We start from the raw sequence: 27913 nt of genomic DNA on the forward strand, positions 1-27913 counted from the left end.
CAGGATGTCTGTGTGTATGTACGTTTTGTGTCGTTTTTTATTCCCATTTGAATACAAAAGGCAGAGTAGTAGTAGTAGTAGAAATTTAAAAGATTTAAGCATCCTTGATCTTCTTGGTACCACGGAGGAGACCAGTACGACGAGCAGCAATCAAACCGACCTTTTGACCAGCAGGAGAATCACGAGCCATAGTAGAGGCCTTACCAATATGTTGATGGTTACCACCACCGTGAGGATGGTCAACAGGGTTCATGGCAACACCACGAGTCTTGGGCCAGCTGTTACGCTTGACTCTGTACTTGTGGAAAGCACGACCGGCCTTCAAGAGGGGCTTGTCAATACGACCACCACCAGCAACGACACCAATGACGGCACGAGAGGTAGAGGGAATGACCTTCTTGGAACCAGAGGGAAGACGAATACGAGTCTTACCATCATCACCATGACCAATAACAGTGGCATAGTTACCAGAGGTACGGGCAATGGAACCACGATCACCAACCTTCTCTTCAACGTTACAGATAACGGTACCTTCGGGCATGGAGGCCAAGGGCATAACGTTACCAATGTTCAAGGTAGCCTTCTTACCAGCATAGATGAATTGACCGGTGTACATACCTTCAGTGGCAATGAAGGTCTCGGTACGGAGCTTGTACTTGTAGGGATCACGGAAGACAACCTTGGCGAGAGGAGCACCTCTTCCAGGATCATGAACAATGTCCTTGACGATACCACGAACATAACCGTGACGCTCAGCAAAGTCGAAAACTCTCAACTTGGCAGCACCCTTACGGCCAACGGTGTGGGAGCGGAAAATGGATCCGGCACCCTTTCTCTGAGCACGAATAACACGACCCATAACTGTATATCGACGAATTGAATAGTGGTTGAATACATAGCATTGAATCAGATGAAGTGTATCAATAGCATGGAGTATAGGTTGTGTATAGGTTGTTGTATTGTAGGTTGTGTTGAAAGTGTATATATAAAAAGAGGCGAAATAATCATTAGCATCGGTCAATCAACATCCCATCAAAACATGGATGAATCCATCATATCTGTTCAGCACTGCAATACACATCGATGTAGAGATAGATGCAATCATCCATCGTTTTCCTTGTATGAATACTTGCCTAACTAGTGGAAAAAGAGGAGGATTTACCCATCTGCTTTCCTTTGGATGGTCCATATGCCCATTGGAGAAATTTGGATAGGCTGGCTGGGCAGGCGGTAGGGAGGAGTTGAGAATAGCAGATAGATTTCGATCAACTCTCGGTCCGGACACTATCACATATATACCACAGAGACTGAGGAGCACGGCATTAAGTGATATCAATGCTATATGCAAAAGAGTTGGTATTTTATTAACAGCCTTTTGTATACAACGGTGAGATGCTACAGCTATTTTCAGTCCAAGTGTTTGCTTGTATAACGGCATTTGAGTCGAGTTCATACTGATCCAGCATGTCCATGATTTGAGTCATACGAAGTACATCTTGCTTTTCAATGATGAATGAAATTTTGTACAGGGAAACTGCTGCCTTTTTGATGTTGCATATAAAGCTCATTTTGTGATGGCAAATGTCAATAGGGCCTGTGATCTAATGGTCAATGATAGTGTCTGCCGTGCAATGATGAAATCTTACCTAGCTTGCCAGACCAAATCACTCGGCCGTCGGGATATATGCATCCGCTCATTGTGCCTTTAAAGTGCTTTAATAATGCGCATGAGTGGGAGGTATTGGACAGTGACATGGTGAGTAGGTGCTTACCTGCGACAGTATGTAATGCAATTTGCCAGCAGCTACATATTCTGATGTAGCGGTACAACAGGTAGATACCTTTTCTTTTCGATGGCGCAGTTTTTGTTTGGGCTTTTCAAATGCAAAGAATGATGTGATCTTGTTCTCAAGGGCTTTCAGGTTGGTGGCGAGGGAGGTGACAGTGGTGGCAGGTGACGAGGGAGATATTAAGAGTGAATGCTGTTGTAATTTTGATTCTATGATAGAGACTACATTAGGTGTCGATAGATGCGTGAGAGGTCTAATTTTAATGATATGCTGGATGATGATGGGTGTCTTGGTGGGCTGGTGATGGAAGAGCGGTTTGATGCTGCAATAGTCAGATGATCTTGATGCATAGTGATGATGATTGTTTGACTGCAACTGTGGTGCGCCATCAAAGCAACCGTTTGTCTCGGGAGGTGGAGATAGCAAAGGGTCACTATCGTCATTATATTCAAAGTAATTTCGATGGAAATCACAAGGTGTGTCACCGTTGTTTGGAGGCGATGGAAGGCCCATTTGTTCTGTGTCACAGGTAGAATGTGTCGATCTTTCCAAACGTCGTTGTTGCAAAAGTTGATAGGTAAGTTTTTGTATGTTTGGCCTATGAAATCAGTGTTGAGTCTCTAGTGAAACAAACATGTGGGTTACCTCTTACTCTTTCTGTTGCAGTGCAGTGATAATTTGATCATGACTGAGGTCCCGCCACAGCACTTTTAAGGTCTCTCTGGTAGGACCATCGAGATCATTTGATTGGAACAAGATGGGTGATTTTAACTTTTCATCATGCCAAGGATTATTGTTTTGAAATGAAAACGAATGCATGGTAAATGGGGTGTCACCCATCTGCGTTGATTGCATCCAAGGATGGAGTAAAATCTCGTTAAACTACTCGGCAAACGAAGAGGGTAAGTCTGTCATATAAACAACAACAGTACAGTGTACCACTCACACTAATGCGTTTGTTGGGATCAACAATCAACATTCTATACACAAGATCTCTGGCTGGAGGAGATACCCATTCTGGCATTGGTCTGAAACGCCCAGTTTTAATCTTTGTTAACAATTTGCCAATGTGATGATTATCGAATGGAAGTGTCCCAGTCAACAGCACATAGAGAATAACACCAGCAGACCACACATCTGCTGCTGGGCCATAGTAAGGAATTCCCTAATTGAGTAGGCTTGTCAATAAAGATAATTGGATTTGTTTCTTGAACGCTTACTCTCACAATTTCAGGACTAGCATAATGAGGCGATCTTTTTTTTTTTTTTTTTTTTTTTGTAGTTAATATAAATAGAATGTAGCATAATAATGATATCATCAATACCCGCAGCTTGTCTTTAGTAGTCTATTCGTTGGTTGCATAATTGCCATTCCAAAATCAGCGATCTTGATGTTCTTTCTGTCGCTGCTGAGGAGGATGTTTTCTGGTTTTAGATCACGATGGCTAGTAAATGGTTAGATCAAATTTACAAGCGACAATCAGAACTGCAAGCGTACCAAATGTGTCTGGCATGGCACCAAGCTAATGCACTGGCAATTTGAAAAAACAGCTCTCTCGCCTTGATTTCAGGAATGCGACCCTCTTTCTTATCGCTGAGAACATGATAGAGCTCACCACCAGGCACGTATTCTGTTATGAAATAGATGTTGTTAAGATCTTGCAATATCTGGTACATATTGATGAGATGTGGGTGGTTTAATAGCTGCAATACAGCCAATTCTCGTTCGACTGCCTGTGTTATCTTGAGCGATGTGGATAGCTGTTTGCGAGAAATGACCTTGATGGCTACTTTAATTCCAGTTTTTCGGTGAATGCCTAACTTGACTTGGCCTGTAGATCCATGGCCAATGGTGTGAGATACTATGAATCCACCAATGACACACAGATCATCATCTTCTGGAGGCATTATAAAAAAAAAAAAAAAAAAAAAAAAAAGGTAAGCTAAAGCAAAAGAGAAGATGTAAAAAGCCAAAAGGAGAAAATAAAAGCTTAAATATGCCTTTCGAGTAATAAAACAAAATAACAGAGAAATGTAATACCACACCAATGAAAGAGGCACCATCATCATGATTTCGATCAACAAACTACTGCTTAAATGTGTGTACTTTTTTGATTCAACAGCATCACATGGCCAACGGGTTCTTTTTTTTTTTTTTTTCTGTACAAAACGACCATCTCCCTTGTTTATTATACAGATTCAATAGATATAAAAGGAGAAAATCATCATATAAAGCAATTTATAATACAAAATGCACCTGAAAAGATGTTAAAGGGAGCTGCGTTAAAAGGAGCACCACAAACAGGAGAAGAAAGGACCCTTTTTTTTGGCGAGAATTTGGGTGTCATGTAACACACACACACACATCAATCCTTTTTGCGAAGAGGCTTCTTCTTTCTTGACTTGAACGTGGTGCCATCACCGTCGTTCTTTCTCTTTTTAAACGTCAATGGCTCGCTGTCTTGTTCTTGTTCAGGCACTATGTCTAAATCAACAGGATATTCCTTCTCCTTAATTTTAAAGTGATGCAAATCTTCTTGGTCCTCATCATCGTCTTGAAACTCTGCGCCCTGATCATGCATTGAAGTGGATTCTGCTCTTTGGTCGTTCTTGGTGATAGTGCTTTCAGTGGGATCTACTGATGCTGGTGTAGATACTACTGTCTCCCATTCACCCACTTTGGCGATTTCCTTATTCACTGCCCATTCCTCACGTCCTTGCAATTTGACCTTCTCTGCCTCAGACTGTTGACGCAGTTCCTCGATTGTGGGTACATTGGGACTCACGTAATACTCGGTAGCTTTTCGAATTGGTTTATCTGCATAACTACTGGGTCCAGGCGATGATTTGTATCTATCTTGTATGCCAACAGAGTGTCGTGCTGCCTACATTTGTGTAAGAAAAAGGTGGTTTTATGCTACATTGCACGCTTGCTGCGATGCTCTCCATACCTGCTCTATACGTGCCAACTCACGGCGCACGCTCTCTGCATCTTCTTGATCTTGTCGCCCCTTTTGATACACTCCACGCAGAAATCTTTCAACTTCGTCTTTATGTGATCTACCATTTTCGTGGAGTTGAATGGACTAGGTTATGATGTCAGTTGGCTTTTACCAAGAAACTAGCACATAAACTTACAGGTTTGTTGTTGGCAACAAATTTCTTGCAGTATTTGCACCAGTGTCTTTGTTGAGAAACCCAATAGTCAGCCCTGTACAATGATTACTATCCTTGCTTTGTTATCAAAATTGATTAAATACTTACATTTCGCAATGAAAAAGATGTGTAATGGAAAATAATATGTTGTGGCGAGTTTTCATTTCATTACTCAGTCGCTGATGTCAAAAGTAGTCAAAATGGAGGCATAGACATTTATGAAGCGGGTGAATCCGGTTGAAAGAATGCATTATGCCCAACAAAACGAGTTTATGTGTTATGACAGCATCATCATCAAGTCAGCATAAATCCTTTTAAATTAGCTTACTAAAACATCTGAAAAAGCCAACAAATTTCAAAAACATACTGTACAAGAATCTATTTTATAATTTTGTCAAAAATGTAAATATGAAAGAGTGAAAGAAAGAGGGAGGGGGGATCATATCAAATCAGAAGATTAGTTCGACTTTTTGGGAACCGGTAAAGTGTAAGAAGCAAGAAGCTCATCGTCCTTCTTAATATCCTTGAGAGCAGTAACTGAGAGGTTGTCGTTTTCAAAAGTCAACTTGACGTTGGCGTTTTCATCAGATTGACCAATGTAAGTGGAAATCTTGTAAAGGCCAGCACCAATGTACTTTGCGTTGGGGTCAGTGGATCTCACATGTTCATCAGAGGGGCGAACCTCGACCTGCTCTGATGCAGAGGCAGGGATACCATAAGCATTGTACAACATCTTGCCCTTGAGCATCAAGTAAATTTCGTCAGACAAGAACTCGCTAATACCTTGTACCTTGGGGCCAAGCACTTGCTTCAACATGGAAATTTCAGCAGTAGATTCGGGGCTAGCGGTGGTTTCCAGATATCTAAAACGATCAACATGGTCCCAGGCACCAAAAGTGGTCTCGCCGACCTTCTCCTCTGTCTTCTGCTTGCTCAATTCTTCAGCAACCATAGCGGACAAGAAACGAGCAATCATGTAAGGGTACTTTGTGTTGCTAATCTTGGAGGTTTCGTGGAATTCCAAAGCGACATTCTTTTCCTCTGCTTCATCCGCTTCCTTGATCTCGGTTGATTTGTTATGAGAACAGAGATATTGGTGATAATCAGTATCTGCGCTTTGACGGCACTCTTCGCTACAGAAGGCAACTAAATCACACTTGGGACATTCTACCTTGTTTTCAGCAGTAAGAGTCTTCAAGCAATAGTTACAGTGAGATCCTTCCAGCTCGGGATACAATGCAGAGACAAGAGGACGTTCAGAGTAGATGACCTCGCCTTCAGAAATGTCCTTGTCGGCAGCAAGAGAGCGACGAACAACAGGAGTACCTTCCTCATTGACACCAGCGGGCAATTCAGCCAATTTGACGTTGGTCTCTTTGGGAGGAAACTTTTCGTAAAACAAGTTTTGACGTTTTTGTTGCTAAGTTATCAGGAGCAGTTAGCATCTGATACTAATTTTGGCATGAACCTTCTCTCCCATGCTCGCTGATCTCCCCTCCTCACACACAACTTCATTGCTGACAAGTACTTACATCAAGAGCCATAATATTGATGACCATTTGGAAAACTGGCTCAGGAACAGTCTTTTGATAGATCATGATCAATTCCATAGGAGCAGGATATACTCTTAAGGCCAAGTAGAAGGGCAAAACGGCATCATTATAGAAAGCCTCACCTAAACGCATGTTGGTCAACAGCCGCATTTTACATCTTCTCCCCCCCCCCCAAAAAAAAGACCAACTTACCTCTGTTACAGAGACTTTCGCCAGCAGCCACTTGTTCCATGAAATACTTTTCCTTGGCTTCGGGAGTAGTAGGTAAAGGCTCCTTTTCAGCAGCGCTCATGACTTGCTCAATGACTTGGAGAACAGTGGATTTGACCTTTTCCTCGGCCTTTTTCATCTCCTTTTGAGCCTTCTTCTTTTCCTTTTCTAAAAAAAAAGCAATGCAGGTGTCAACATTTGATGGGCACAAGGATATACAAAAACCGGGGTCCCTCTTAAAATCATGGGATGTTGGAACACTTACTGAGCTTCTTTTTCAAATTGGGGTCATTGCGTCTCTTGTGATCAAAGTAGACCATGTAAGCAATACCAGCAGATACTGCTACGCCAGCAGTAATCAATGCAGCTGTCTTGGGTTGAATAGCCATGATGGAAATTGAGTGAAAGAAGAAAAGAAAAATGAAAAATAGGAATCTGTCTCAAATGGAAAATAAAGGAAACTAAACGACATGCTAAAATTGATGCATCCCAGTCACTACTCCGAAGAGATGTATCATGTCTTGAGGTGGATACAGTGTGTGAAAAAGAGGGTCCATGAAAGGTCTAAGTCCTCTCTACATGGGCAACATTTGACGCTAGTATTGGCCGTGTATTAGCTGCTCCAACTTGACGTCGTATCGATAGTAAGCATCATGATGGTTTTTGACATGTCACTCTACTCTTGACCCCGCAATCATCATGGTTTAGACGGTGGAGCTGCAAAATCTGTCCAGAGATTTGCATAGCAGCGTTCTGAGCATCTTTTAGTGCTCTAGATTCAACAGCGACAGCAAACTGATCCATTCATCTCGGTGCGCAACATCATTGCTGATCAGACATTGAGCTGCTATACATGCTCCTTTCTATCCAAGGCGTTCATTTTATCGATTAGTATATGCCATTCAGATGTTTATGCAACATTCAGACAATCTGTGATGCTTGTGTTAGTGGACTTTCGCAATTCATTGTGTCTATATAAGAAGAGTGTAAACATGCCTTGTTTGACGTACTACTACAACTTTTGATAATGAGACACAATCTCCAGATGCTTGTATAAAATGCTACAGATTGGCAGAATCAAACAATGGCTCTTTTTATTCCTCAAGATGAACTTGTATCTATCTGTAGAGACGTTTCGCACCTCCATTCACTTTGTGTTGGCGGCATGTATTTTGTACTCGTTATACTACAACGTAGTGTTTTTTTTGACGACTGTAAAGCTCAATATTTGAGTCGGATAAAGACAAAGCGCCTACCAAATGATATTTGTAAGTATTGCTTCATAAAATGATGTGTCGATGCTAATCAAAGAATACCACTCCTCAGTTGGAAAGCATTGTGCCATCACCGACTATTCATTTATGCCAGCCAATAACACGCTGCACTTGACACGTACAGATAGAGTCGACACTTCCGATACGGCAATATATTACAATGTTCACGACATGAACTGTAAGTAGGGTATATACCTTGATTCTCATTCTGCTTATTCAATTTCATACAGTAAAGAATTGTCATATCAAGCCTTCTGTCTACAACTACTACAATGTATCTGGTGGAACATCTTTAAAAAAAAAGACACAAGACCTGTTAATTTGATCTGGAGACTTGCTATGGAGGAAATGGAGACCAAGAAATACACAAATCAGGAGAGTTCTGATATGTTGTTTGGTGACATTCTTTTGGCTGTTTGCAGGTATTTTATACCAAATAATGCCATTGTACGATACAGCGGTGCATTATCTTTTTTTTTTGGTATTTGATAAAATACCGTGGGGATTTGGAGAAGGCGACAACCGCAGTTACTGTCCAGATAGCACATCCAATGTTACGATACGGCACCTGATGGCAAACTGGCAATAATAAGGCTTGCAGGAATCACTTCTGGCACTAGCATGCTTCTTTGTTATACATTTCCACTGTTTCTTGCTTTGTAATCTAATAAACAAAATTTTGAAAATGTATCAAACAACATTTACTAATATTGGCTCTTATCTTTCTATTAACAAGGGAGGTTCACTTACAAAGGGCCAGTAACAGTGAATCTAACTTTTGAATAATGCTCCCCGTCTGCTCAAACAGAAACAGCTTAACTCTGGACAGATAGCATAGTCCAACTACCTCTTGCTACTCAAAAGTATGCAAAACACAGCGAAATTCAAACCAAATTTAAGTCGTGTTTTCTCGTGTTGGAAGCCGCTTCAGACCGTCAGAATGGCACCATACAATTGCTTTCGGCTAGCACTTGCTTACTGATACCTTTGCTCAACTTTTTGAGGACCAAAAAAACATGGCCAAAAATCGACCAAAAAGCATGAGGTATTCCCTCATGGTTTTTATCGAAAATCAAACGATCGCGTTTTTGACACCAAAAATGAAGACTTTTACTACGGTATATATTAAACCAAAATGTTTCTCTCGGCCCAAAGCAGGTTCTGAAGCCACTTTTACGAGGCCATCATATGCAAAATTTTGGCATTTTGGTCAAAACCCTTATTTCGTATTTTCTGAAATTGCTCAATAAGTTCTATCAAAACGTCTATTTTAGTTGACATCATTGGAAGCGCCTTGAAAAATACTCCAAGGATGTATTAGGAAGCATCGGATGATAACCACATTTCATATAGTCGAATGGATAACCCCCCTTCCTAACTCTGATATATCCTTTTTTTTTTTTACTATTAATTGATCGTTTGAAATCAACTTGATATGCCAGATTTTTATTATCTCTTATTTGGAATGTCTCCGGCGAGAGTCAGCAGGGCAACGCCGTCATCGAGCATAGCGAGATTGATCGGCTAGCAATTGTAATACTGCGAAAAAATGTCTGGATACTTCAGGCGCTGACTTTGCAGTAGTAATAATGTACTGCACTTACAATAACTTACCGAACGATAAATCCGTAGCGTCAATTCGTTAGAGACTTACACATGGCATCTGCATCTGTAATTCTGTGGATTGAGCTTTGCTAAATTATGCATAAGATGTCAAATCACAGTGAATGTGTGTACTAAAGAACACGCTGACAAATGCAGATCATTGGAATTAGAGTATCAATACCCTAGACCCTCAAGAGAGATGATATCATACTATACAGCTATCACTAGAATTGCTAAATATATAAATAGCATCGCTGAATAGCGTGAGTACCTTGAAAAGACCTCATCATTAAGTAAACATTGATTGGGATTTACAAAGGAGCTGATTTTCACGCGAAGAGGAAGAATGTGTATCCATTAAGCTTACCAATAATATTTGCAATGTGATGCATTTCGCCTAAATCTAGTTTTTGTAGATTATTCTCCAACAATGACGTTGGTGTGAGGTGATGGCATTGATATGATGGCTATAATTTTTTTTTTTTTTTTTTTTTTTTTTTTAGTTTTATATTTTCCAATGCCTTATAAATACAACGCAATGCAGCCGCTTGGTTCACTTTTTTTTTTTCTTTATAATCTAACTTTCAATAAATCACCATCCACTAAAGAAATGTACGCCAAAACTGCTGTTACCGAGGTCACCAAGGCCTATCGCTCTACCTATGTCACCTCATTGTTATCTAACTCCATCACTAATACCGCTACCGTCAGAACAATGTCTGCTTTCTCTCACATGTCTGACAACGATCCCGAAGTTCTCGAAAAAGAAAAGCACAAAGAATTAAGCAAGAAGGATAAGGAATGGAACGAAAAGTTGGCATCTCATAGCGAAGCAGCTGTAAGTTCATTTTAGGGCTCATTGTGTGTGTATGACAGATACTGACACCTCAACAAAGGTCAAGGCTGACAAGGAACATGACAGGCCAATTAAGAATTTGCAAGATGAAACTATTGAACATCTTGATAAGAAGGACAAAGAAGACAAATAAAGCAATGTTGCATTCTAATTTGATGTGCATTGTATGTAAATAAGACAGATTTCGTACATACATATATAAACAATAAAAAAAAAAAGTTGTTTGCTTTAATCATTCATTCACTGTGCCATGAAAAACGATCAGAGTTTGTGTTGTGGTAGCAAAACCTGGTACAATGCAGGCATAGTTGGCTTGCAAAAAGGTTCAAATGTATATAACTGCTAATATTTAATGTGTGCTATTTGTAAAACAAGTTTTCAATGAAGCCAAATTTCGTGCTGCTTTATCACTCGTATATTCCGACCATGAAAGTGTATGTGTTTGCATCGCTCATCATGATGATGTAGCTTCTGCTTGTTTTTTTTTTTTTTTTTTTTTTTTTTTTTTTTAATACTCATCTTTAATCTATAGCATCGGCCCCATTGACAAACCATTACAAAATGGTCAGTTATAAAGGTGCATTGAAAGCGCATGCTGATTGGAATCTGCCGTGATGTTTGATTTAAGAAATGGAATGACACATCGCTCATGACATTTACGATTCACCAACCGCACAAATGCTGCCTGTAGCAGGGAAAAAAATATTTTTCCTTATCAGCAGTAGTGAGCACAACCACCAGGGCTCTACTACAATAAAAGAAAATAAAATAAAATATTTTTCTTTCCTTCTTCTTTCATTCCAATTTTTATATATACTATGAAGAACTCCACTATTGCTTTAATCACTACTGGTGTCGTCGCTTCTCTCGGTCTTGGTTATTTGATCTACTTTGATTCAAAGAGACGTAGCAATCCTGAATTCAGAAAACAATTGAGTAAGTGCCGAGAACATGGGGTAACGAGAGGTAGAAAAACCAACATCTAGCCACCAGGACGTGAGCGTAAGCAAGCCGCAAAGGCATCAAAGGAGGCCGAGAAGGATGAGAAGGAGTCCAGATTAAAGTTGATTGAAAGAGTCATTGTTGAATGCTCAAGGGAAGAGTTGCCCACTTCTGCTGAAGCAAAGGAAAAGTATTTCATGGAACAAGTTGCTGCTGGTGAAGCTTTGTGTGGAAAAGGTATGAGGGAATCTGCTTTAGCGGTACACAGCCTCTTGGTACTTATATGGCATTATTTAGGTCCTTCTTATTATGATGAAGCTGTTTTGCCCTTCTACAAGGCACTCAAGGTATATCCTGCTCCTATGGAGTTGGTGATGATCTACCAAAAGACTATTCCTGAGCCTGTATTCACCACTATCACTACTATTTTGGCTATTGAGGTAAGTAACTGTGGAGCTGGATTGGGAAGGACATGTTGATCTGAGCGTTATTCGTGGCATTTTAGCAAAAGGCAATGGAAGGTCAACAAGCAGAGACTCCTGAAGCAGCAGCCGCATCCGCCACTGGTGTCGACATTGAATAGATATTTCAACGATATTATTGTATTTTTATTATTATTGCTGTTAGATACATGTATACAACAAAGACTGAATTTCTCAAATCAATGCATTGTGAATGTAATACCAAAGCCAGAGGGAATAAAAGCAGTGACGATATGCCTTTCTCAGCTATTTTATTTTCTCGTTCTTTCTCTTCTGTTTCATCTTCACATCATGGACCATTTTCGCAAAGCAGAGTCTATAGCAACAAACACACTCTTGATACCAGACGTGCCAGCAAACTTCTTTGACTGTGATGATGCTCTGCTAACACTCCATGACGCATTTGCAGAGTTTGGCCCGATATATACGTTTGTCCCAATGAAAGGATTTCGAAGACTGATGATTATATTCCAAGAAACTGCGCATGCCATGAAAGCAAAGCAAGCATTGGATAGACACTCTATCATATACAGAGAAAGAGAGCCTTTTCCCGAGATTGTCACATACGCCAAAGTAGATGGCGATACGGAACAAGTGTGGAAAGATGCTGGAAACGTGGTATTGATGCTTCGAGTGTACTACGGACAGGTAATATATGCGAATTATCCACCGATCTGATAACGAGACTTCTCATGCATGTCATACAATCAGCATTTCGCAATCAATGTAGATCCAAAATCTACCTCATTACAAGTGCCACAATTTCAACGCAATTTGCTTATCTCACCACCAGGTTCGCCATTTGATGGTTGGGAGCAGATTGAAGAAGATGCGCCAAATCAAGCCGTGCTTGCATCCGATTTGATGCACGCAGCCGAGATCTCAGACTATGAGCTTGACGATGACGAGTTGGAATTAGAGGCAATTCACAAGGAAAAGATGGAGATCAAGAAACAACAAAAGGCTATATCCATTGTGTGCTCTCGAGGAACAGAGCAACCAGAGCATTTACCGTCGATCACTGTGCAAGATTGGGATGGGCATACACAGCTAGAATTTGATGGACCCAAGGAAGAGGGCAAAACAAGAAAGAAAACTGTAAACGACATTGTGCCAACAGCAATGCCACCACGAAGAAATTAAATAAATAACTATGTTTTATGCCCTTGATCAAGCGTTGTTTGGCTACTATCGATTATTATTATAATGAAAGTGCTTAAAGGCATCATCGGGTGGCTGGTAGCCGTAATAAGAAAGGATCTAGTGCTTTGCCAAGCCAATGTGCTTCCTGTCAGTTAAAGGGGGATGGTCGTATCACCTCAGAAATCGTGCTGCTTGACTGTCATACTTTGCACCATGAGCCTTGAAGAAGGCACAACAGATATCAGTTGAATGAAGCTATTTTTGCTCTATGGCCCATTCATGCTGAATCTCGATTGTTGGCTATAAGATTTGCGCGCTCGTTCTAGAATGACCAGAACTCCTCTTCATCAAATGTGATACAAACCTAAATCCCAAATGAAAGTGTCATTGTGGTACCTTGGGATGGATGGAATGTGAACATTATTAGTGGTGTTTATTGTTTTTTATGAGTTGTAGTTTAATAAGCAAAAAGGAATAGTAAAAAAAAAAAAAAAAAAAGAGTGAGATGCAAGAAATAGAATATTTTTTGAGGGTTTGTATATGATTAAAAAGACAGTCTATGATTTGATACAACTTCCAGGAATTGGATCTTCCTTCTCAACTGGAGTAGCAGGAGGAGTAGAAGCCTGAATGACGGAAGCGGCAATAGAGGGTGCAGCGGCAGCGGTAGCGGCCGAAGCAGTGTTACGATTATGAGCCATATGTGCCTTGACCAAATGTCCTGCGGCTAAAGCAGCACAGAGAGAAAGCTCACCAGCCATCACAGAGGCACAGATAACACGAGCAAGACGGCGAGCATTGGCTCCAGGCTCAGTGGGATGAGGGCCACGTACACCAAGGAAATCCAGCATAGCTTGTTGAGGGGGTAAAATAGTGCCGCCACCAATGGTGCCCACCTCAATACAGGGCATAGTACAAGAAATGTTGAGATCCTTGTCGTTGTTGACAGCCTTCATCAACGTAATACAATTAGAACTCTCGACATTTTGTGCGGGATCTTGGCCTGTAGCGAGATAAATGGCGGTCAAAATGTTGGCAGCATGCGCATTGAATCCACCCACAGAGCCAGCCATGGCAGAACCGACCAAATTCTTGGAAATGTTCAATTCCACAAGAGCAGCGACAGTGGTTTTGAGAACCTTCTCAACGACAGCGCCGGGAATAACAGCCTCAGCGACAACAGACTTGCCACGACCTTCAATCCAATTGATAGCAGCAGGCTTCTTGTCAGTACAGTAGTTGCCAGAAAGAGAAATGATTTGCATGTCAGGATATCTCTCTGCAATCTTGGATAATGCCTTTTCACAGCCCTTTGAGATCATATTCATACCCATAGCGTCACCAGTAGTGGTAGAAAATCGAATGTACATTAAACGACCAGCAAGAGCAACCTTCAATTTACGAACACGAGCAAAACGAGACGTAGAATTGAATGCCTCGGTCACTACCTTTTCTCCTTCTTGTTCAATCCAACGCTTACAATCGGCTGCACGAAGAATGTTTGGGAATTCAACACAGGGTCCACGGGTCATGCCATCTGCAGTAACGATAGTAGTAGCTCCTCCACCAGCATTGATGGCCTTGCAGCCTCGAGCAGCTGAAGCAACCAAACAACCTTCTGTAGTAGCCATGGGAATATGAATCAGATCGCCATCAATGTTCAATGGACCTGTGCCACTGTCAATACACTTGTCATGTTTGCATGTTTGTCTGTTTACCTGCTACACCGACTGGAATAGGCATATAACCAATCACGTTTTCACAACATGCACCCATTACCTTGTCATAGTGATAGTTCTTGACAGGAAGCAAGCTACCTTCCAGCGACTTTGTGATAGAATCACGCGAAACCAAAGCTCTTCGAATGTGCACAGCGCGTTCAAAATCACCCAATACCTTTTCAAGCGCGTAGGCAGCCATCTTTCCACTTTGAACAACAGAGATAATCTCTTCGTCTGTCAATACCTCAGGAGTACCAATCAAACTGAACACTTCATCCAAGGGGCGTACGATATCAGAATGGTGATGCTGCTGCTGCTGCTGTTGGTGATGGTGATGTTGATGCGACTTTTTGGTTGCCATGGCTACGGATGGAGACGAGGAGGAGATTTTCCTTTCCTTCTTGGCGACTGGAACCTGCACAGGTACTTGGACCTTTTCAATAACTTTTTGTACCACTACTTTTGGTTGTTGTTTTGCCACATTGAACAGATAGGTATTCAGGAATAGGGAGACACAGAGAGCAATAGTCAGCCATTTGGATATAATGGGATGTTGAATATAGACAGCGTAAATGTCGAATAGGCTCTCAAAGGGCTTGATCATAATGTAATAAAGTTGATATTGTTGAAATAAAGAGGATGTGGAAAAAGTAGTAGTAGATGGTGATATTACAGCATAGAAATACTGATTTGGAAATACTTTGACGAGTTGTTGCTTATCGAGTAGTTCAGATAATACAAATGCGATAGTTGGCTGACTATTATCTAGAGTAGTGAATGAAAGAGGTTTTTGTTGGAAAGTGGAGCAAACTTTAAAGATATGCATTCCTATAAAGCCTACAATCTAATGAAGCCAAATTTTGTAATTGGCGCGGTTAGTTAAACTGTAATCAATAGAGAAGAAAAATTTTTCAAATGTTTGATGGTCCAGAGAGTAAAACCCCATCCAATCTTGCATACTTTACCATGAACAGCTTCGTCTTTTGCAAGATCCAGTGCCAAACAGACGTACTACTCTGGTTGCTTGGCTGGTGCTTGATCTCGTCTGCAGTATTGAATCGATTCAGCTAAGAATAACACAATATAAATCATCATTACACAAACTGAACATCCTCTTCCAAATTTATGAAACACAAGGCCAATTACCTCCAGTTTTAAAGTCAATACGGCTGTGTACCAAGTGCAAAGGAGGACAAAATCAAATGCCAATAAACAAGCACTCAACCAGCAAAACTCCCTGAGCCCGCTAATACCAGATTTGGCACCAAGACAAAAGATGGTGATTTCAGTGAAACAATCCCAAGCGAGCATCATGGAAACGGAGTTGTCGTTGTTATTGTTTGTGTTACTCAAGATCGATTTCGTGTACTTGATGTGTCGTTCAAATCCAATGGCAATAACGAGAAAAGGCAGCGATTCACTAAGTGATAAAGCAATAAGCACATGTCAGTTTGCGAATCATAGCAATGGACCTACAGTAGCAGGGCGGGTGTTATGTTGACTTGCAATAACTTCATGACAGTTAGACCAAACACAAGCGCACATATGCCATTCAAAATAACAGCTGATCCAATAACGCAGTATGATCCTACCACTTTTCGCAGACTGTAAAAGAGATTGATCAAGGTCATGGACATGAGGATATAGCCACCGGCCAAAAGAAACAGGTCCACAGGATTTGAGGTCTATTTTAATAATGGACATTTCAATTGTGAAGCTTCTTTCCAGACAATGAAACATACCTTATATAGTCTCTTGGCGTGATCGAAAACCATTGCTATGTAGGTTGGTTGTTTTGATTGATGGCTAAAGATACGACCCAATTTAGCAATATTGTGCTCCCATTGATTGACTCGCTCCTGCTGCGATCCATCAAATACAAAAGATAGCACGACAGCATCTGCATAATTGTTGTGATGATTCATCAGGAAATAGTGGCTTTGATCATGCTGCTGGTTGATGGTTGACTTGACATTTCTATCTGCATTTAATTTGGCAATGCTGTTATTCCAAAAGTTCAAGGGACTTTTGATAACGCAATTATTATCCTCATTACGATAACAGAATTCAGAGATGTCTCGTGCAAGCAATTGTTGGAATGAAAGGACAGATTGAAGGGCATCTTTGGTCATCATGTCTTTATGGTGATGTAATATCAGCTGCTTGAGAATGACACTCTTGTCGTCGTCGTTTCCATGGTGATTTGTTAGGTGGTTGCTATGGTAATAGGAACTGGGATGAATGGATACCATGTCATGCAACCCTTTGTTGTACGTGTTTGTGAGGTAGAGATAGGAGATTGAGCATGCTATGAATATGGCGACCATCATTTCGAATGGATTACGCGCAGATACATGTGCCAGATATTGGAACGGTTTATCTTTTTTGACGTTTTTCAACATGGTGTGTGTACAGAAGGGAAAGAAAAGGAAAGGATCAGATAAAGTATCACTTCTTTATACTTGAAGAAGGAGAGGGAGTCTAGTAAACTTTATTGCAAATACCCAGCAACCATATTCGTTATTATTTATTGATAAGGAGAATAATAGGCTCAAGTAAATACGATAGGAGGAACTGCTTCTTGCATGACAGATGCTGTCATACTGATATTCTTGAGGTATTCAGTAGGAAACTCAACCAAATGCCCTTGAATATCATCTAGTTTTGCTTGGATCTGTTCGTTGGTGCGGTTCCATGGTTCTGCTACATGTCCAGGTAAAACACGCGTTGGATCTGGTACAAATTGACGATGCTGCTCAACAGAATGCACTATATAATACAAGTAATTTACTGGCGTCATTCATTGAGTACAAGTGAGTATGTTCTTACCTGTATCATCAGGTACACATCTGAATACATCTCTATACACCAACGTATTCTTCTCAGCAGTCTTGTTCCAAATATCGTAATAAAACTCATCATGCAACGGGTCCATGACCACAACATCCTCTCTCTTCATGTCTCTATAGCCGTCTACGTGATATTCATTGCTAGATTGCACATTGAGCAGCCCCAAGTGCTCTTTAAAGAGCTGCATGCGTAGTGTCAATGCGTATTTCGATGCCTTGTACTATTGTGTCCAAGTGAGTTTAATCGAACCGTCGCAGCATGCTTATCAAACAGGATACTTTACTGGTTGTCCATTCATCCGAGAATCCACTAAATCTGTGTCCTCAATGACCACAGCAATCTCTGAATCCCGATTTCCCAACTGAGACCTGCGTGTAGGTAAAACAATGAAATTAACCTTATTGTTTGGGCTGACGAGCCAATCTCACAAAGTACCTGTCGTTCAGATTGGCTAATTGAATGATAACAGTTTAATTCCTATAACAGTGCAACATGTTTGGCATCCATTTACCTGAGCCGCAAATCACAGTTCTGTCATCCACTATCATCAATTTCGTATGGATGTAAACTTGTTCCGTCACAAAATCCATGCGGCCATCATTGTACTGCTGTTGCTCCAACAAGGCACGCTCTAATTGCAGTTGCTGCTGGAAATCCTCGTTTGACTTGTTCTGACTAGATGATCGAGGCCTTATCCTTCTTTTGCTGCGAGGTTGAAGTGGTGGAGGTGGAGGTGGTGGTGGTGGTGGCGGCGGGGGCGGAGGCGGGATGATTTGACCAAACTCATCTTTCATGATGGGTACAGGCTTAGGCGTGGATTTCTTGACTTTTCCCCAGTTTCGAAGACTGTAGAAGCCAATGTAATCCTTGATCGGGACGTTGGCTTTGCGTAACTGTTCAAATACAGAGTACTTTCCACGTGAAATGGATCGATACTGATATTGCGCTACGGATCTATTTTGTGCTGTTAGCGCGCTGGCTGTTTCATATGTCTCCCCTGAAATACAAAACCTCAATGGCATCGATTTACGATCGACTTGAATGAAATCACCCTCAAACCCAGGCGCTATTGGGATGACTACAATCACTCTAAATTTCTGTTTCTCCCGATGTGCTCGTTTGATTCTCTCTACAATGGCTTGTCCAATCTTGTTCTTGATGAGCTTGTCATGAGGGCTTGTTGTCGTTACTATGTGTCACTGTCAAAAAAAATGTGCTGTGAGTTGAAAAGGGCCACCTACTGAAGAACTGGTTCTCAATGTATATAAAGTGCTTTGCTTTGAAAATACACTCCATGTAAGCACTGTAAATGGAATACTATGTATAAATTAGTACATGTATGCGTCCGTGAAGCAATGCACCTACTTCTCTAGTAATACCCAGACTCCATTCAGCGCTGCTTCTCAATACTTGAATTCGGCATGTTCCCTTAAACTTGGTCTCATCTCTGGCAGCCACGTATTCGCCTTTGGGGAGCAAGAAGGGCACTTCGCTTCTTTCCTTGGCTCGATTGGACTTGATAAAGTTCCATCTCTGTATGAAATGGCGTGCTATGTCCCTTGCAGGTGGCCCAATCTGAAAGAGTGTTACTTTATAAACCTTGTATAATGACACATCTGCAACACATACCATTGCTGTGTGAATGTCATGCCAAGGCATTCTGGGCGCACATTGCTTATCAATCAGTTCCATGTCATACTGGCTCACTTTATGAAAGTCCTTAATTCTTGGGTTGGAGTAATCTTGGCCGGGAAACACCTCCTTTTCGTCAGATGACTTGTAGTCTGTTAAATCGTGCTTGGACGTATCGTAACGGCCAAAGCATAGATCCAATCCGCCCACAAACGCAAGTCTATAATCAACAACCAGAATTTTCTACGGGAACGAGAGTTGAGACAATGAAAATGGCCAAGACTAACAGACAGTATACCTCGTGGTGAGCCCAGAAGGGTGAAGAGGTAAGGTTCGCATGTCTTTGCACAATGATGTTGGGATGGACGTGGTGCATCCAGTCTCGTGTGTGCTGAGAATCCAGTGGCAGAGCAACAGATACATTCTTGTAAATCACAATGTAAATCATCACTCCCTCGCAAGCTTTTCTCTTCAAGAGTCTATCCAGACGGTATTCCTCATTACCTTTGGATGGCCGACGCAAATACTACTCAATGTTAGTTTCGATAGGCATAAGAGGCATGTTATACACTACCAGTTGGGGGCTCTACCCGAGTATGAAGGTGAGTAACTTGTACATGATCAACGCAGATACACTTACTAGCCACCAATCTTCAATGTATATCTCTGACTTGGCTGATAAAATCGCTTGAGCCACTGCTTCAAAATAATCTAGCCCATCTTCTGTCAGTGCATGCTGCTACCCTAGACAGCCAGACTACCTACCGTGCCCATCTACAAACCACTTGGCCTTTGCATTTTCTCTGACTGGAGCATACGACCCAAACCGGTGATTCATAATCCATGGAGACTCTTTCTGCACCTTATCCAAGTTCTCTATCCACTCTTCAATGTGCTTGGAAGTGGGTGCCTTGACCTCGATTCGTCTGGATGAATTTGATATGATGAAATGGGTTTGATGAATGGATCCAAACGTGCTCTGCGTTCGTACTACTTTGAGGTGTTTATCAAACAGGAGAACATCCGCAGGAGCTGTTGATCCAATGTCTTTACAGAATGCAATGTACGAATCACGCAGAATCAGCCATTCCTTCTGCCATCGATGCCAGCGGAACAGCCTCATAGAAGATGGATTCAAGTTGTACTCCAGGTAGCCTTCTTTGCCCTTCCAGCCCATATCCTTGACAATCGAGATGGCACTCAACTCTAGGAATTCGCACAGTTCATAGTTGACAAGCATGCTGGCTCCCTGAATCAGCGCCTTGAGATACACTTCCAGCGCATCTCGGCGTTTGAGTGCAACGTCTCGCCAGACACCGTCTTCTTCCTCTCGAGCTATACGCATGGACGTCAAGGCTGCATTTGTAAGATGTGCTAATTGACTGGGAAACGAAGGCGGAGGCTCTGAAATAAAACCAGAAATGTATTTAAACTTGAGTGTCAGATGAAGGTTGTAGAATTCAATGATGGTGCGGTTGATCACCCATTTGATTTCTCCATACTGAAGCTCGATGCGAAATGTCCATAATCGATGAATGGCGCTGTGGTCAATCTCGGAATCCGTAATAGACACCTATTGCGTCGCGGTAAATATACGTGTCTCTCGTAAGCTTTCATCATAATGATGCTTACATTCAAGGCGTCAAACAATATCGGAGGCTAGTGCTCATCTGTCAGCGCTTGATCCATTGTTCTGCCATTCTAACTTACTGCTTTTCTGCCATGCTCGTCTCTGCACATTAGTGAGAGATAGCCAGGTGTAAATGCAGATGGATAGTAAGGTGCTAATGGCTGTCTTGTAGTTGTATAGTGTGCCGAGCTGGATCTTCTTTGATTATTGCCGCCCAAACTGTTGACGACCTTGATCTTTTCAAAGGTTTTTGCCCACTGCATCTTTGCCTTGTTGCTAGCTGCTACTGTGATAAGCAACACAATGATGAGTGGATGGCTAAAAGAAGTGTGTGATGCTTACCTTGTGGTGCATCATTTTTCATCGCGCTGTCAGGCGTGGATGTGAACATGGCACCATGTACCTTTTTCTTTTCTGGCACCACTAAACCATGACCACCACCATTTGTGGCTGCTGGAGCATGGCTTAGCGGATGCACTTGCAATTGCTTCATCTCATTTGCCGTGGCAGCCACATACATTGTATCATCTGTCGAGGTGGAATCTGACTCGAAGGGATTCTCAAAATAGCGTGTATAAGGAGGGTCCTGTGCATTCACACAATCCACTGCAACCTGCTCGACTGTGGGCAGTGTATCGTCCTCGAACGTTTCACACACTTCACTGCCATCGCTATGCGGTATATTCAGCATCAACGTTCTTTCATGATCCGATGGATTGGCGGCCGTTCCTGATGCAATGTCTTTATCTGGTGTGCCTTCATCTCTTTGAATGTTGATGGACATGCGACGAAAAATAGAGTGCCATTTACTCGCTGCTGTTTCTGCTGCCTCTTCCTCTGTATCGCTACGTTCGTCATCGACAAAGTCACTATGTTCATCATCTTCCTCGTATCCTCCTCGCTCGTAATATGACGTTTTGGTGCCATGATGATGATGATGATGGTGATGATGGCTGTTGCTGTTGTGGAGGGGGTGGACCTTTTTGAAATATTCCATATTGGTAGAAATGGGATGCGACATCTTATATGAATATGAAACAAAATAAAAAGTGTGCAGGAAAGAGAAAAAGGGCAGCTCTTACTATATTTGAGGGGTGTATGATGTACAGTGAGGCTGGTTGATTTGACTCCGTTCCGACTGCACAAAAGGTAAGTACTCTCTCTGAGCCACGCTTTATTTGTAACAATATCAACAATAAGCTCAAAAAAGAAATTATGCTGCACTCACGTACGCAACAATAATCGGATTTGAGTAAATCATGGGCGACTTGTGACAAGAGTCCTAGAGCCGGTGATGTATCCCATTAAATTATACTCCTTCTCAGTGAGAAGCCTCCAGAAAAGGACTGTAATCGTCGATTTGTCTCTTTTACAATGCGCCGCGTCTGTATCAATGAAAACAAATAATATACAGGCAGAACACACACTTACATTGCCTCTTACTATTCAATAATTTGCGAAACACAGCGAAATTAGGGTGCATTTAAGCAGTGATTTCTCGCGCTAGAAGCCGATTCAGGTCGCCAGACTAGTACCAAACTATTACTCTCATCTGGCAGCAACTGTATGACACCTTTGCTCAACTTTTTTGGGATCGTCAAAAATCCATCAAAAACCATGAGTGATACCTCATGATTTTCATCGAAAATCAAACGGTCGCGTTTTAGACCCCAATAGCGAACACTTTTACTATGGTATATATTATATGAAAATGTTTCTCTCGATCCAAAGCAACCTCTGAAACCACTTTGATGAGGCTTTCATATGCAAAATATGGTTATTTTCGCTAAAAACCATATTTCATATTTTATTAAATCGCTCAATAAGTTCAGCCAAAACACCTATTACAATCAACACCATTGGAAGCGCCTTGAAAAGTACTTCAAGAATGTATTAGGAAGCGCAGGGTGATCATCACAATTTACATAGTCGAACATCAGAGAATAGATTAAAGAAGTCGAAAAAAAAATGAAATCTGTCCAATCTTGAGCAAACAAAAATAAGCTGAGTGTGAATCAATTTTGGCGGCAGTATTGCTGCTGGCTGACCTGAATGCCTTTCTGTTGATGACAATGATGATTGCGATGCTGATGAAATGGGGATCATGGAATTGAAAGGACAGTTGCTTAACGCAAATACTTTTTTTTGGGGGGGGGAGCTTTGCCTCATGAAGGTGTCTTTTGCAATGACAATATCTCAGAAAAGTCGCGCAGGGCGACGCCGACATCAAGCGTAGCGAGATAGATCGGCTAGTTGAATAGCGCTATAGCTTAGTATAACTACTCTTTTTTTTTGCCTGTGTTACGTCTTCCTATTCAGACCAGATGACTTTAATTGTAACCTATTGCTCTAATGGAAATGCAAAACTGCCATTCAAAAATCCATTTGACAATTCAAGTGTGGTCATGACCAATCTACAGGTAAAACCAAGGATCAGCAAATTCGAAACTCGGTTTAGAAAATGAAACAATTGTAGATTATATCATCCCGATGGTTGGATTGTATATCTACCTTATGGAACAGGGGAAGGCTTACTCTGATAGTAATTCCAAATAGCAGAGAAACTCAGGGACCACCTACTCTCCCACTTTTTTTTAAATGATGACAATGTAGACATTTCATGAAATGCTTGAACAATGAGCATCGTTTTGTTTTAATTTTTGAAACAAAAACCCTTTTTATTTACATCTCAGTGAATGATTGATGTAGCGTTTTATGTGGCAAAAGTGTCTTGCAAATTGAATGCATCATCTTTTCTCTCTCTCTCTCTCTCTCTCTCTCTCTCTCTTTTTATCACCAATATAGGTTATACACATAGCATAATATCATGACGACAGCAAAGAAGCCTCCCGTAACTGTACCTTGCAAATATAAAACTGGAAAGGTGCTTGGCAATGGCACTTATGCAACTGTGAAAGGTAATGTGAGATTTTAAGTTTGCTTCATCCTGTTGGGCTCAATTGTGTTTGTCTTATTACACAGAGGCGATGCACGTAAGTGTGTAACGCACATGTCCATGGATAGCGCATTAATGGTTACATCCTGTGAAATCCAGGTGGACACCAAGAAATTTTACGCTGTCAAAGTGATTAGCAAGAAACTGATGGAGGGGCGTGAGCACATGATTCGTAACGAGATTAGCATTCTTCGCAAAGTGTCTGAAGGTCACAAGAACATACTGAGCTTGGTCGACTACTTTGAAACGATGAACAATTGTAATCTATCTTGTCTTGCCATGGGGGACAGTAGCAGCATTAACATGCTTGTATAGTGTATTTGGTAACTGATTTAGCATTGGGCGGTGAATTGTTCGACCGTATCTGCCAGAAGGGCAGCTACACAGAGCAAGATGCTGCCAATATCATCCGAACAGTGTGTGATGCTGTTGCCTATTTGCATGATAATGGTGTGGTGCACAGAGGTAATTACCCAGTTGACGATTCAGGCATATAGACATGGGTATCTGATATTAACGATGCATAGATTTAAAGGTAAAGCGAGATACACGGAAAATAGGCAGAGCTTAATCAAATCGTTACAATGGCATCTTCCTTAGCCCGAGAATCTCATCTTCCGTACAACCGACCCAGATTCTGACCTGTTGATAGCTGACTTTGGCCTGTCTAGAATCATCGACAGTGACAAATTTGATGTTTTGAGGACTACTTGTGGAACTCCAGGATACATGGCCCCTGAAATCTTCAAAAGAGTAGGCCATGGCAAACCAGTGTAAGTGTGGCATGGCATTGGCTTTAAACCGTCGGTTACTAAAGGTTCCTCTGCAAGTGATATGTGGGCCATTGGCGTGATTGCATACTTTTTATTGTGTGGATATACACCGTTTGAAGGAGAAAACAGCATTGAAGAAATGAATGCCATCACAAGGGCAGAGTATCATTTCCATGAAGAATACTGGTCTGAAGTCAGTGACAAAGGTAAGCTATACGCCAGTAATACATGTACACATCCAATCCTAACTGCTCTCAACAAGCTAAATTCTTCATTCAACGTTGCTTGACCATCAACCCCGAAGAGCGCATTACTGCACACCAGGCATTGGCTCATCCTTGGTTGAGCTCAAATAATGATAGCAAACAACAACAGCAACAACAAGATCTGTTACCTACTGTGCGCCACAACTTCAACGCTCGTCGTACCTTCAAGAAGGCCGTAGATTTGGTTCGATTATCTTATCAGTTGCGACACAAACAGCTCATGTCATCTGCAAGCAAGAGTCGAGCCACCGGTGACGAGGTCAAGGAAGCAGAAAAAGAGATCAAGCCCGTGAACGAAGGCATAGAACAAGTTTTGGACACAGAAAAACAACAATAAACATAAACAGATTGCGATGAAACAGATTGTTTGTTGTTTCTCAAGAACCCAATTGAAACGATTCCGGGTGCGTATTGATTCGTTTGGGTTCAAGGAGAGCGTATTTATACTAAGGAGATGTTGATCCCCTGATGCTCAGAAAATGCTATCAAATTGCATTGCGCATCAATGCACAGAGATGTGTATACATGAATTTGGCATCCGCTTCAATTTAAGGGGTTTATGATTTGATTAGTTTTATCATCATGTTTCTTTCCATACAGCACTTGATGTTATATGCCAACCTGTGACCCCTCCTATTAATCAAATCGACATGTATATAAATGTATAAATAAGCTCTGCTCTCCTCCTTCCTCCCCCTCCCTCTTCTTTGTTCCATTTACCTTCAAATTGCATACATCCATGACCTGGACTATTAGAGTACCCGATCGCGCATTGATATTCGGTCGAGAGAGAACAGACGAAAGGCAAAAGAAGCGAGACCAAGCTGTAATTGATGATGAAATGTTACTTGCCAAGCTTGGGTACAAGCAAAGTCTTAGTCGCCAGCTGTCGACATTTTCAAATTTTGCAATTTCTTTTGGATGCTGCTCTGTCTTGAGTGGATTACTGCCGGTAAGTTGATCCGTCTGCCATTATTTCGTATAAAGGTGCCAACTCTTTGCCAGATGTGGGGCACAACACTGCTCACAGGCGGTACTTCTGCCTCTATTTGGGGCTATTTGACCGTAGCAGTTCTCACATTATCCATTGGGTTCAGCCTCGCAGAAAGTAAAGTCGCAGTATAGCGTTATCGCGCCATCATGAAAAAACTAACACCAATGTAGTTTGCAGCGCATTTCCAACGACAGGAGGTCTGTACTTTTGGACGGCACAATTGTCGGATTCAGAGTGGGTCCCTTTCATGTGCTGGATAGTTGGTAAATTAAAATCGTTTGATGCAGGATGTGTGATGATTCACTAATGAATGCTTTGAAGGCTATTTCAACTGGCTTAGTCTAGCAGGTAGTCTATTTGTGCTGTTGTAGTGATACTCTCGTTAATACGCTCTTGTTCTAGTTGCTATTTGCGCAGGTGATCTAGGTATGGCAGGATTTCTGACATCTGCCATTTCTGTTACACACCCAGACTTTGTCACGACACCAGCAATAGACTACGGCGTATTTATCGCTATTCTACTGATACACGGTTGGATGAATACACTACCGATTAAATTTACGGGCGTCATTAATAATGTGTCTGTATGGTGGCATGTAATGGGGATTCTGTTTATTGTCGTGGTCGGTCTACTGCTGACACCCAATAAACCATCAGCCTCCTTTGCCTTGGGCCAGATGTATAATGGATCAGGATTCAGCAGCGAGGGCTACGCTTGGTTGATTGGATTGCTCCAGGCTCAGTTTACTTTGAACGGCTATGATACCGCTGCCCATGTGAGCGAAGAAACACGATCTGCTCAGAAGGGATCTCCCATGGGTATTGTTATGGCAATTGGCACATCAGCCGTGGCTGGTACTGTTCTCATGATTGCCTGTGCATTTATGATACAAGACTTTGATAGGCAGATTGTACACTCAACCAACAATATGGCTATCACTCAAGTCTTTCTTGATGGCACAGGCGTAGGCTGGACAATGTGGTTCCTAGTGATTATCCTCGTAGCCATGTATTTTGCGTAAGTGTGTCAATTGTGCGGTTGAGTCAAGCTATGTTAATGTGTGTGGGATTAGTGGTGCTGCTGTTATTGTAGGCTCCTCTCGACAAACCTACGCTTTTGCTCGCGATGGAGCAATGCCATTCTCGAATTGGCTCGCTAAACTGACAAAGTCTAAAGTGCCTGCCAATGCGGTCTGGTTCAACATCATCTTTTCTGCCATTCTGGGCATCCCATATCTTTTCAGCGAAGTTGCGTTCGAAACCATTGTATCCATAAATACAATTGCAGCAAGTATCTCATATTTTATACCCATTTGGCTGCGAATTACAATGGCAAGAAAGCGTTTTCAGAAAGGACCCTTTCATCTAGGCGCGTTCTCCGTGCCATGTGGTATCATCGCTTGTGCTTGGATATCCTTCACCTCTGCTCTATTTATCTTACCCACTGTAAGTCATGTCTATCGTTGCTTAATGTTCAATTCTAATGTTTGATCAACTAGCAATGGCCTGTTACCCCTTCCAATATGAATTTCGCCGTCATTCCATTTGCATTCGTGATTGGTTTAGCTTCTTTAGTGTACGCTGTTTCAGGTCGAAAGTGGTTTACGGGTCCTGTGCGTAACATTGATACTGTCATTATCAGAGAAGAAGACGGACAGGTGATACAAGAGACTCGTCGAGTGGTTTTACTCTCTGAAGACGATGACCAAGATAGCTGTTGGATGCAAGATGGCATTCCTGTAAAGAAAAACTAGCCTTCGTTCATAATAAACCTGTATATATTGCCTATAAAACCAAGAAACTTACTTGTATGACACATCGAGAAACTATTGTGTGCTACTGGCACCATATAGTATACATGTTACATCCTTTCAATGCATTATAGAATAGCTCGTGTGCCGAGAACAAGCAACTAGAACAGCATGTATATATATATATATATATATACGATTACTAGCACGAAAATCTTCTCATTTCCCCACATTTTTATTGACAAAAACTTGGATCTGCTATATATAAAGGGTTACACCGGCTTTACCTTTTTGCAAGGTTATGATGGTACAACGCATCTATCAATATG

The 27913-nt window shown here is 41.6% G+C and overlaps 12 protein-coding genes across 12 annotated transcripts; 5 read left to right on the forward strand and 7 right to left on the reverse strand.

Annotated features, from left to right (window-relative positions):
* Positions 1–94: 94 nt before the first annotated feature.
* On the reverse strand, positions 95–859 carry ATC70_009018 (Tubulin-specific chaperone A; the record flags this gene model as incomplete). The annotated part of the gene is made up of 1 exon (XM_064828259.1): positions 95–859. The coding sequence occupies one exon, from the start codon at positions 857–859 to the stop codon at positions 95–97; it is 765 nt and encodes a 254-aa protein (XP_064685461.1).
* Positions 860–1364: 505 nt separating this feature from the next.
* Positions 1365–2630, reverse strand: ATC70_009019 (uncharacterized protein; the record flags this gene model as incomplete). Its single annotated transcript, XM_064828260.1, has 4 exons — positions 1365–1594; positions 1647–1713; positions 1773–2388; positions 2443–2630. 4 exons carry the CDS (start codon positions 2628–2630, stop codon positions 1365–1367), a joined length of 1101 nt encoding a protein of 366 aa, XP_064685462.1.
* Positions 2631–3257: 627 nt separating this feature from the next.
* On the reverse strand, positions 3258–3698 carry ATC70_009020 (uncharacterized protein; the record flags this gene model as incomplete). The annotated part of the gene is made up of 1 exon (XM_064828261.1): positions 3258–3698. The coding sequence occupies one exon, from the start codon at positions 3696–3698 to the stop codon at positions 3258–3260; it is 441 nt and encodes a 146-aa protein (XP_064685463.1).
* Positions 3699–4156: 458 nt separating this feature from the next.
* On the reverse strand, positions 4157–5110 carry ATC70_009021 (uncharacterized protein; the record flags this gene model as incomplete). Its single annotated transcript, XM_064828262.1, has 4 exons — positions 4157–4675; positions 4742–4876; positions 4929–5001; positions 5055–5110. The coding sequence occupies 4 exons, from the start codon at positions 5108–5110 to the stop codon at positions 4157–4159; spliced, it is 783 nt and encodes a 260-aa protein (XP_064685464.1).
* A 293-nt stretch (positions 5111–5403) lies between these two features.
* On the reverse strand, positions 5404–7098 carry ATC70_009022 (uncharacterized protein; the record flags this gene model as incomplete). Its single annotated transcript, XM_064828263.1, has 4 exons — positions 5404–6366; positions 6479–6621; positions 6692–6877; positions 6975–7098. The coding sequence occupies 4 exons, from the start codon at positions 7096–7098 to the stop codon at positions 5404–5406; spliced, it is 1416 nt and encodes a 471-aa protein (XP_064685465.1).
* Positions 7099–10198: 3100 nt separating this feature from the next.
* On the forward strand, positions 10199–10577 carry ATC70_009023 (uncharacterized protein; the record flags this gene model as incomplete). The annotated part of the gene is made up of 2 exons (XM_064828264.1): positions 10199–10426; positions 10485–10577. The coding sequence occupies 2 exons, from the start codon at positions 10199–10201 to the stop codon at positions 10575–10577; spliced, it is 321 nt and encodes a 106-aa protein (XP_064685466.1).
* Positions 10578–11262: 685 nt separating this feature from the next.
* On the forward strand, positions 11263–11969 carry CMK2_2 (Calmodulin-dependent protein kinase cmk2; the record flags this gene model as incomplete). The annotated part of the gene is made up of 4 exons (XM_064828265.1): positions 11263–11380; positions 11438–11623; positions 11684–11826; positions 11892–11969. The coding sequence occupies 4 exons, from the start codon at positions 11263–11265 to the stop codon at positions 11967–11969; spliced, it is 525 nt and encodes a 174-aa protein (XP_064685467.1).
* Positions 11970–12159: 190 nt separating this feature from the next.
* Positions 12160–13011, forward strand: ATC70_009025 (DNA-directed RNA polymerase III subunit RPC9; the record flags this gene model as incomplete). Its single annotated transcript, XM_064828266.1, has 2 exons — positions 12160–12516; positions 12580–13011. 2 exons carry the CDS (start codon positions 12160–12162, stop codon positions 13009–13011), a joined length of 789 nt encoding a protein of 262 aa, XP_064685468.1.
* A 557-nt stretch (positions 13012–13568) lies between these two features.
* On the reverse strand, positions 13569–17134 carry ATC70_009026 (uncharacterized protein; the record flags this gene model as incomplete). Its single annotated transcript, XM_064828267.1, has 6 exons — positions 13569–14680; positions 14730–15576; positions 15698–15799; positions 15879–16152; positions 16209–16417; positions 16475–17134. 6 exons carry the CDS (start codon positions 17132–17134, stop codon positions 13569–13571), a joined length of 3204 nt encoding a protein of 1067 aa, XP_064685469.1.
* Positions 17135–17283: 149 nt separating this feature from the next.
* Positions 17284–21865, reverse strand: ATC70_009027 (uncharacterized protein; the record flags this gene model as incomplete). Its single annotated transcript, XM_064828268.1, has 16 exons — positions 17284–17501; positions 17562–17802; positions 17866–17950; positions 18018–18033; positions 18094–18536; positions 18594–18771; positions 18824–18899; positions 18948–19157; positions 19212–19457; positions 19513–19740; positions 19789–19800; positions 19855–19925; positions 19980–20787; positions 20847–20873; positions 20925–21130; positions 21187–21865. The coding sequence occupies 16 exons, from the start codon at positions 21863–21865 to the stop codon at positions 17284–17286; spliced, it is 3744 nt and encodes a 1247-aa protein (XP_064685470.1).
* A 1806-nt stretch (positions 21866–23671) lies between these two features.
* ATC70_009028 (uncharacterized protein) lies at positions 23672–25176 on the forward strand (the record flags this gene model as incomplete). Its single annotated transcript, XM_064828269.1, has 8 exons — positions 23672–23762; positions 23827–23837; positions 23900–24059; positions 24116–24265; positions 24328–24335; positions 24401–24573; positions 24631–24779; positions 24836–25176. 8 exons carry the CDS (start codon positions 23672–23674, stop codon positions 25174–25176), a joined length of 1083 nt encoding a protein of 360 aa, XP_064685471.1.
* A 402-nt stretch (positions 25177–25578) lies between these two features.
* ATC70_009029 (uncharacterized protein) lies at positions 25579–27587 on the forward strand (the record flags this gene model as incomplete). The annotated part of the gene is made up of 7 exons (XM_064828270.1): positions 25579–25791; positions 25845–25947; positions 26004–26096; positions 26155–26181; positions 26236–26851; positions 26907–27279; positions 27333–27587. 7 exons carry the CDS (start codon positions 25579–25581, stop codon positions 27585–27587), a joined length of 1680 nt encoding a protein of 559 aa, XP_064685472.1.
* Positions 27588–27913: the final 326 nt, after the last annotated feature.

This window comes from Mucor velutinosus (assembly GCF_035048745.1).
Source record: "Mucor velutinosus strain NIH1002 chromosome Unknown tig00001563, whole genome shotgun sequence".
Classification (NCBI taxonomy): Eukaryota; Fungi; Mucoromycota; class Mucoromycetes; order Mucorales; family Mucoraceae; genus Mucor; species Mucor velutinosus.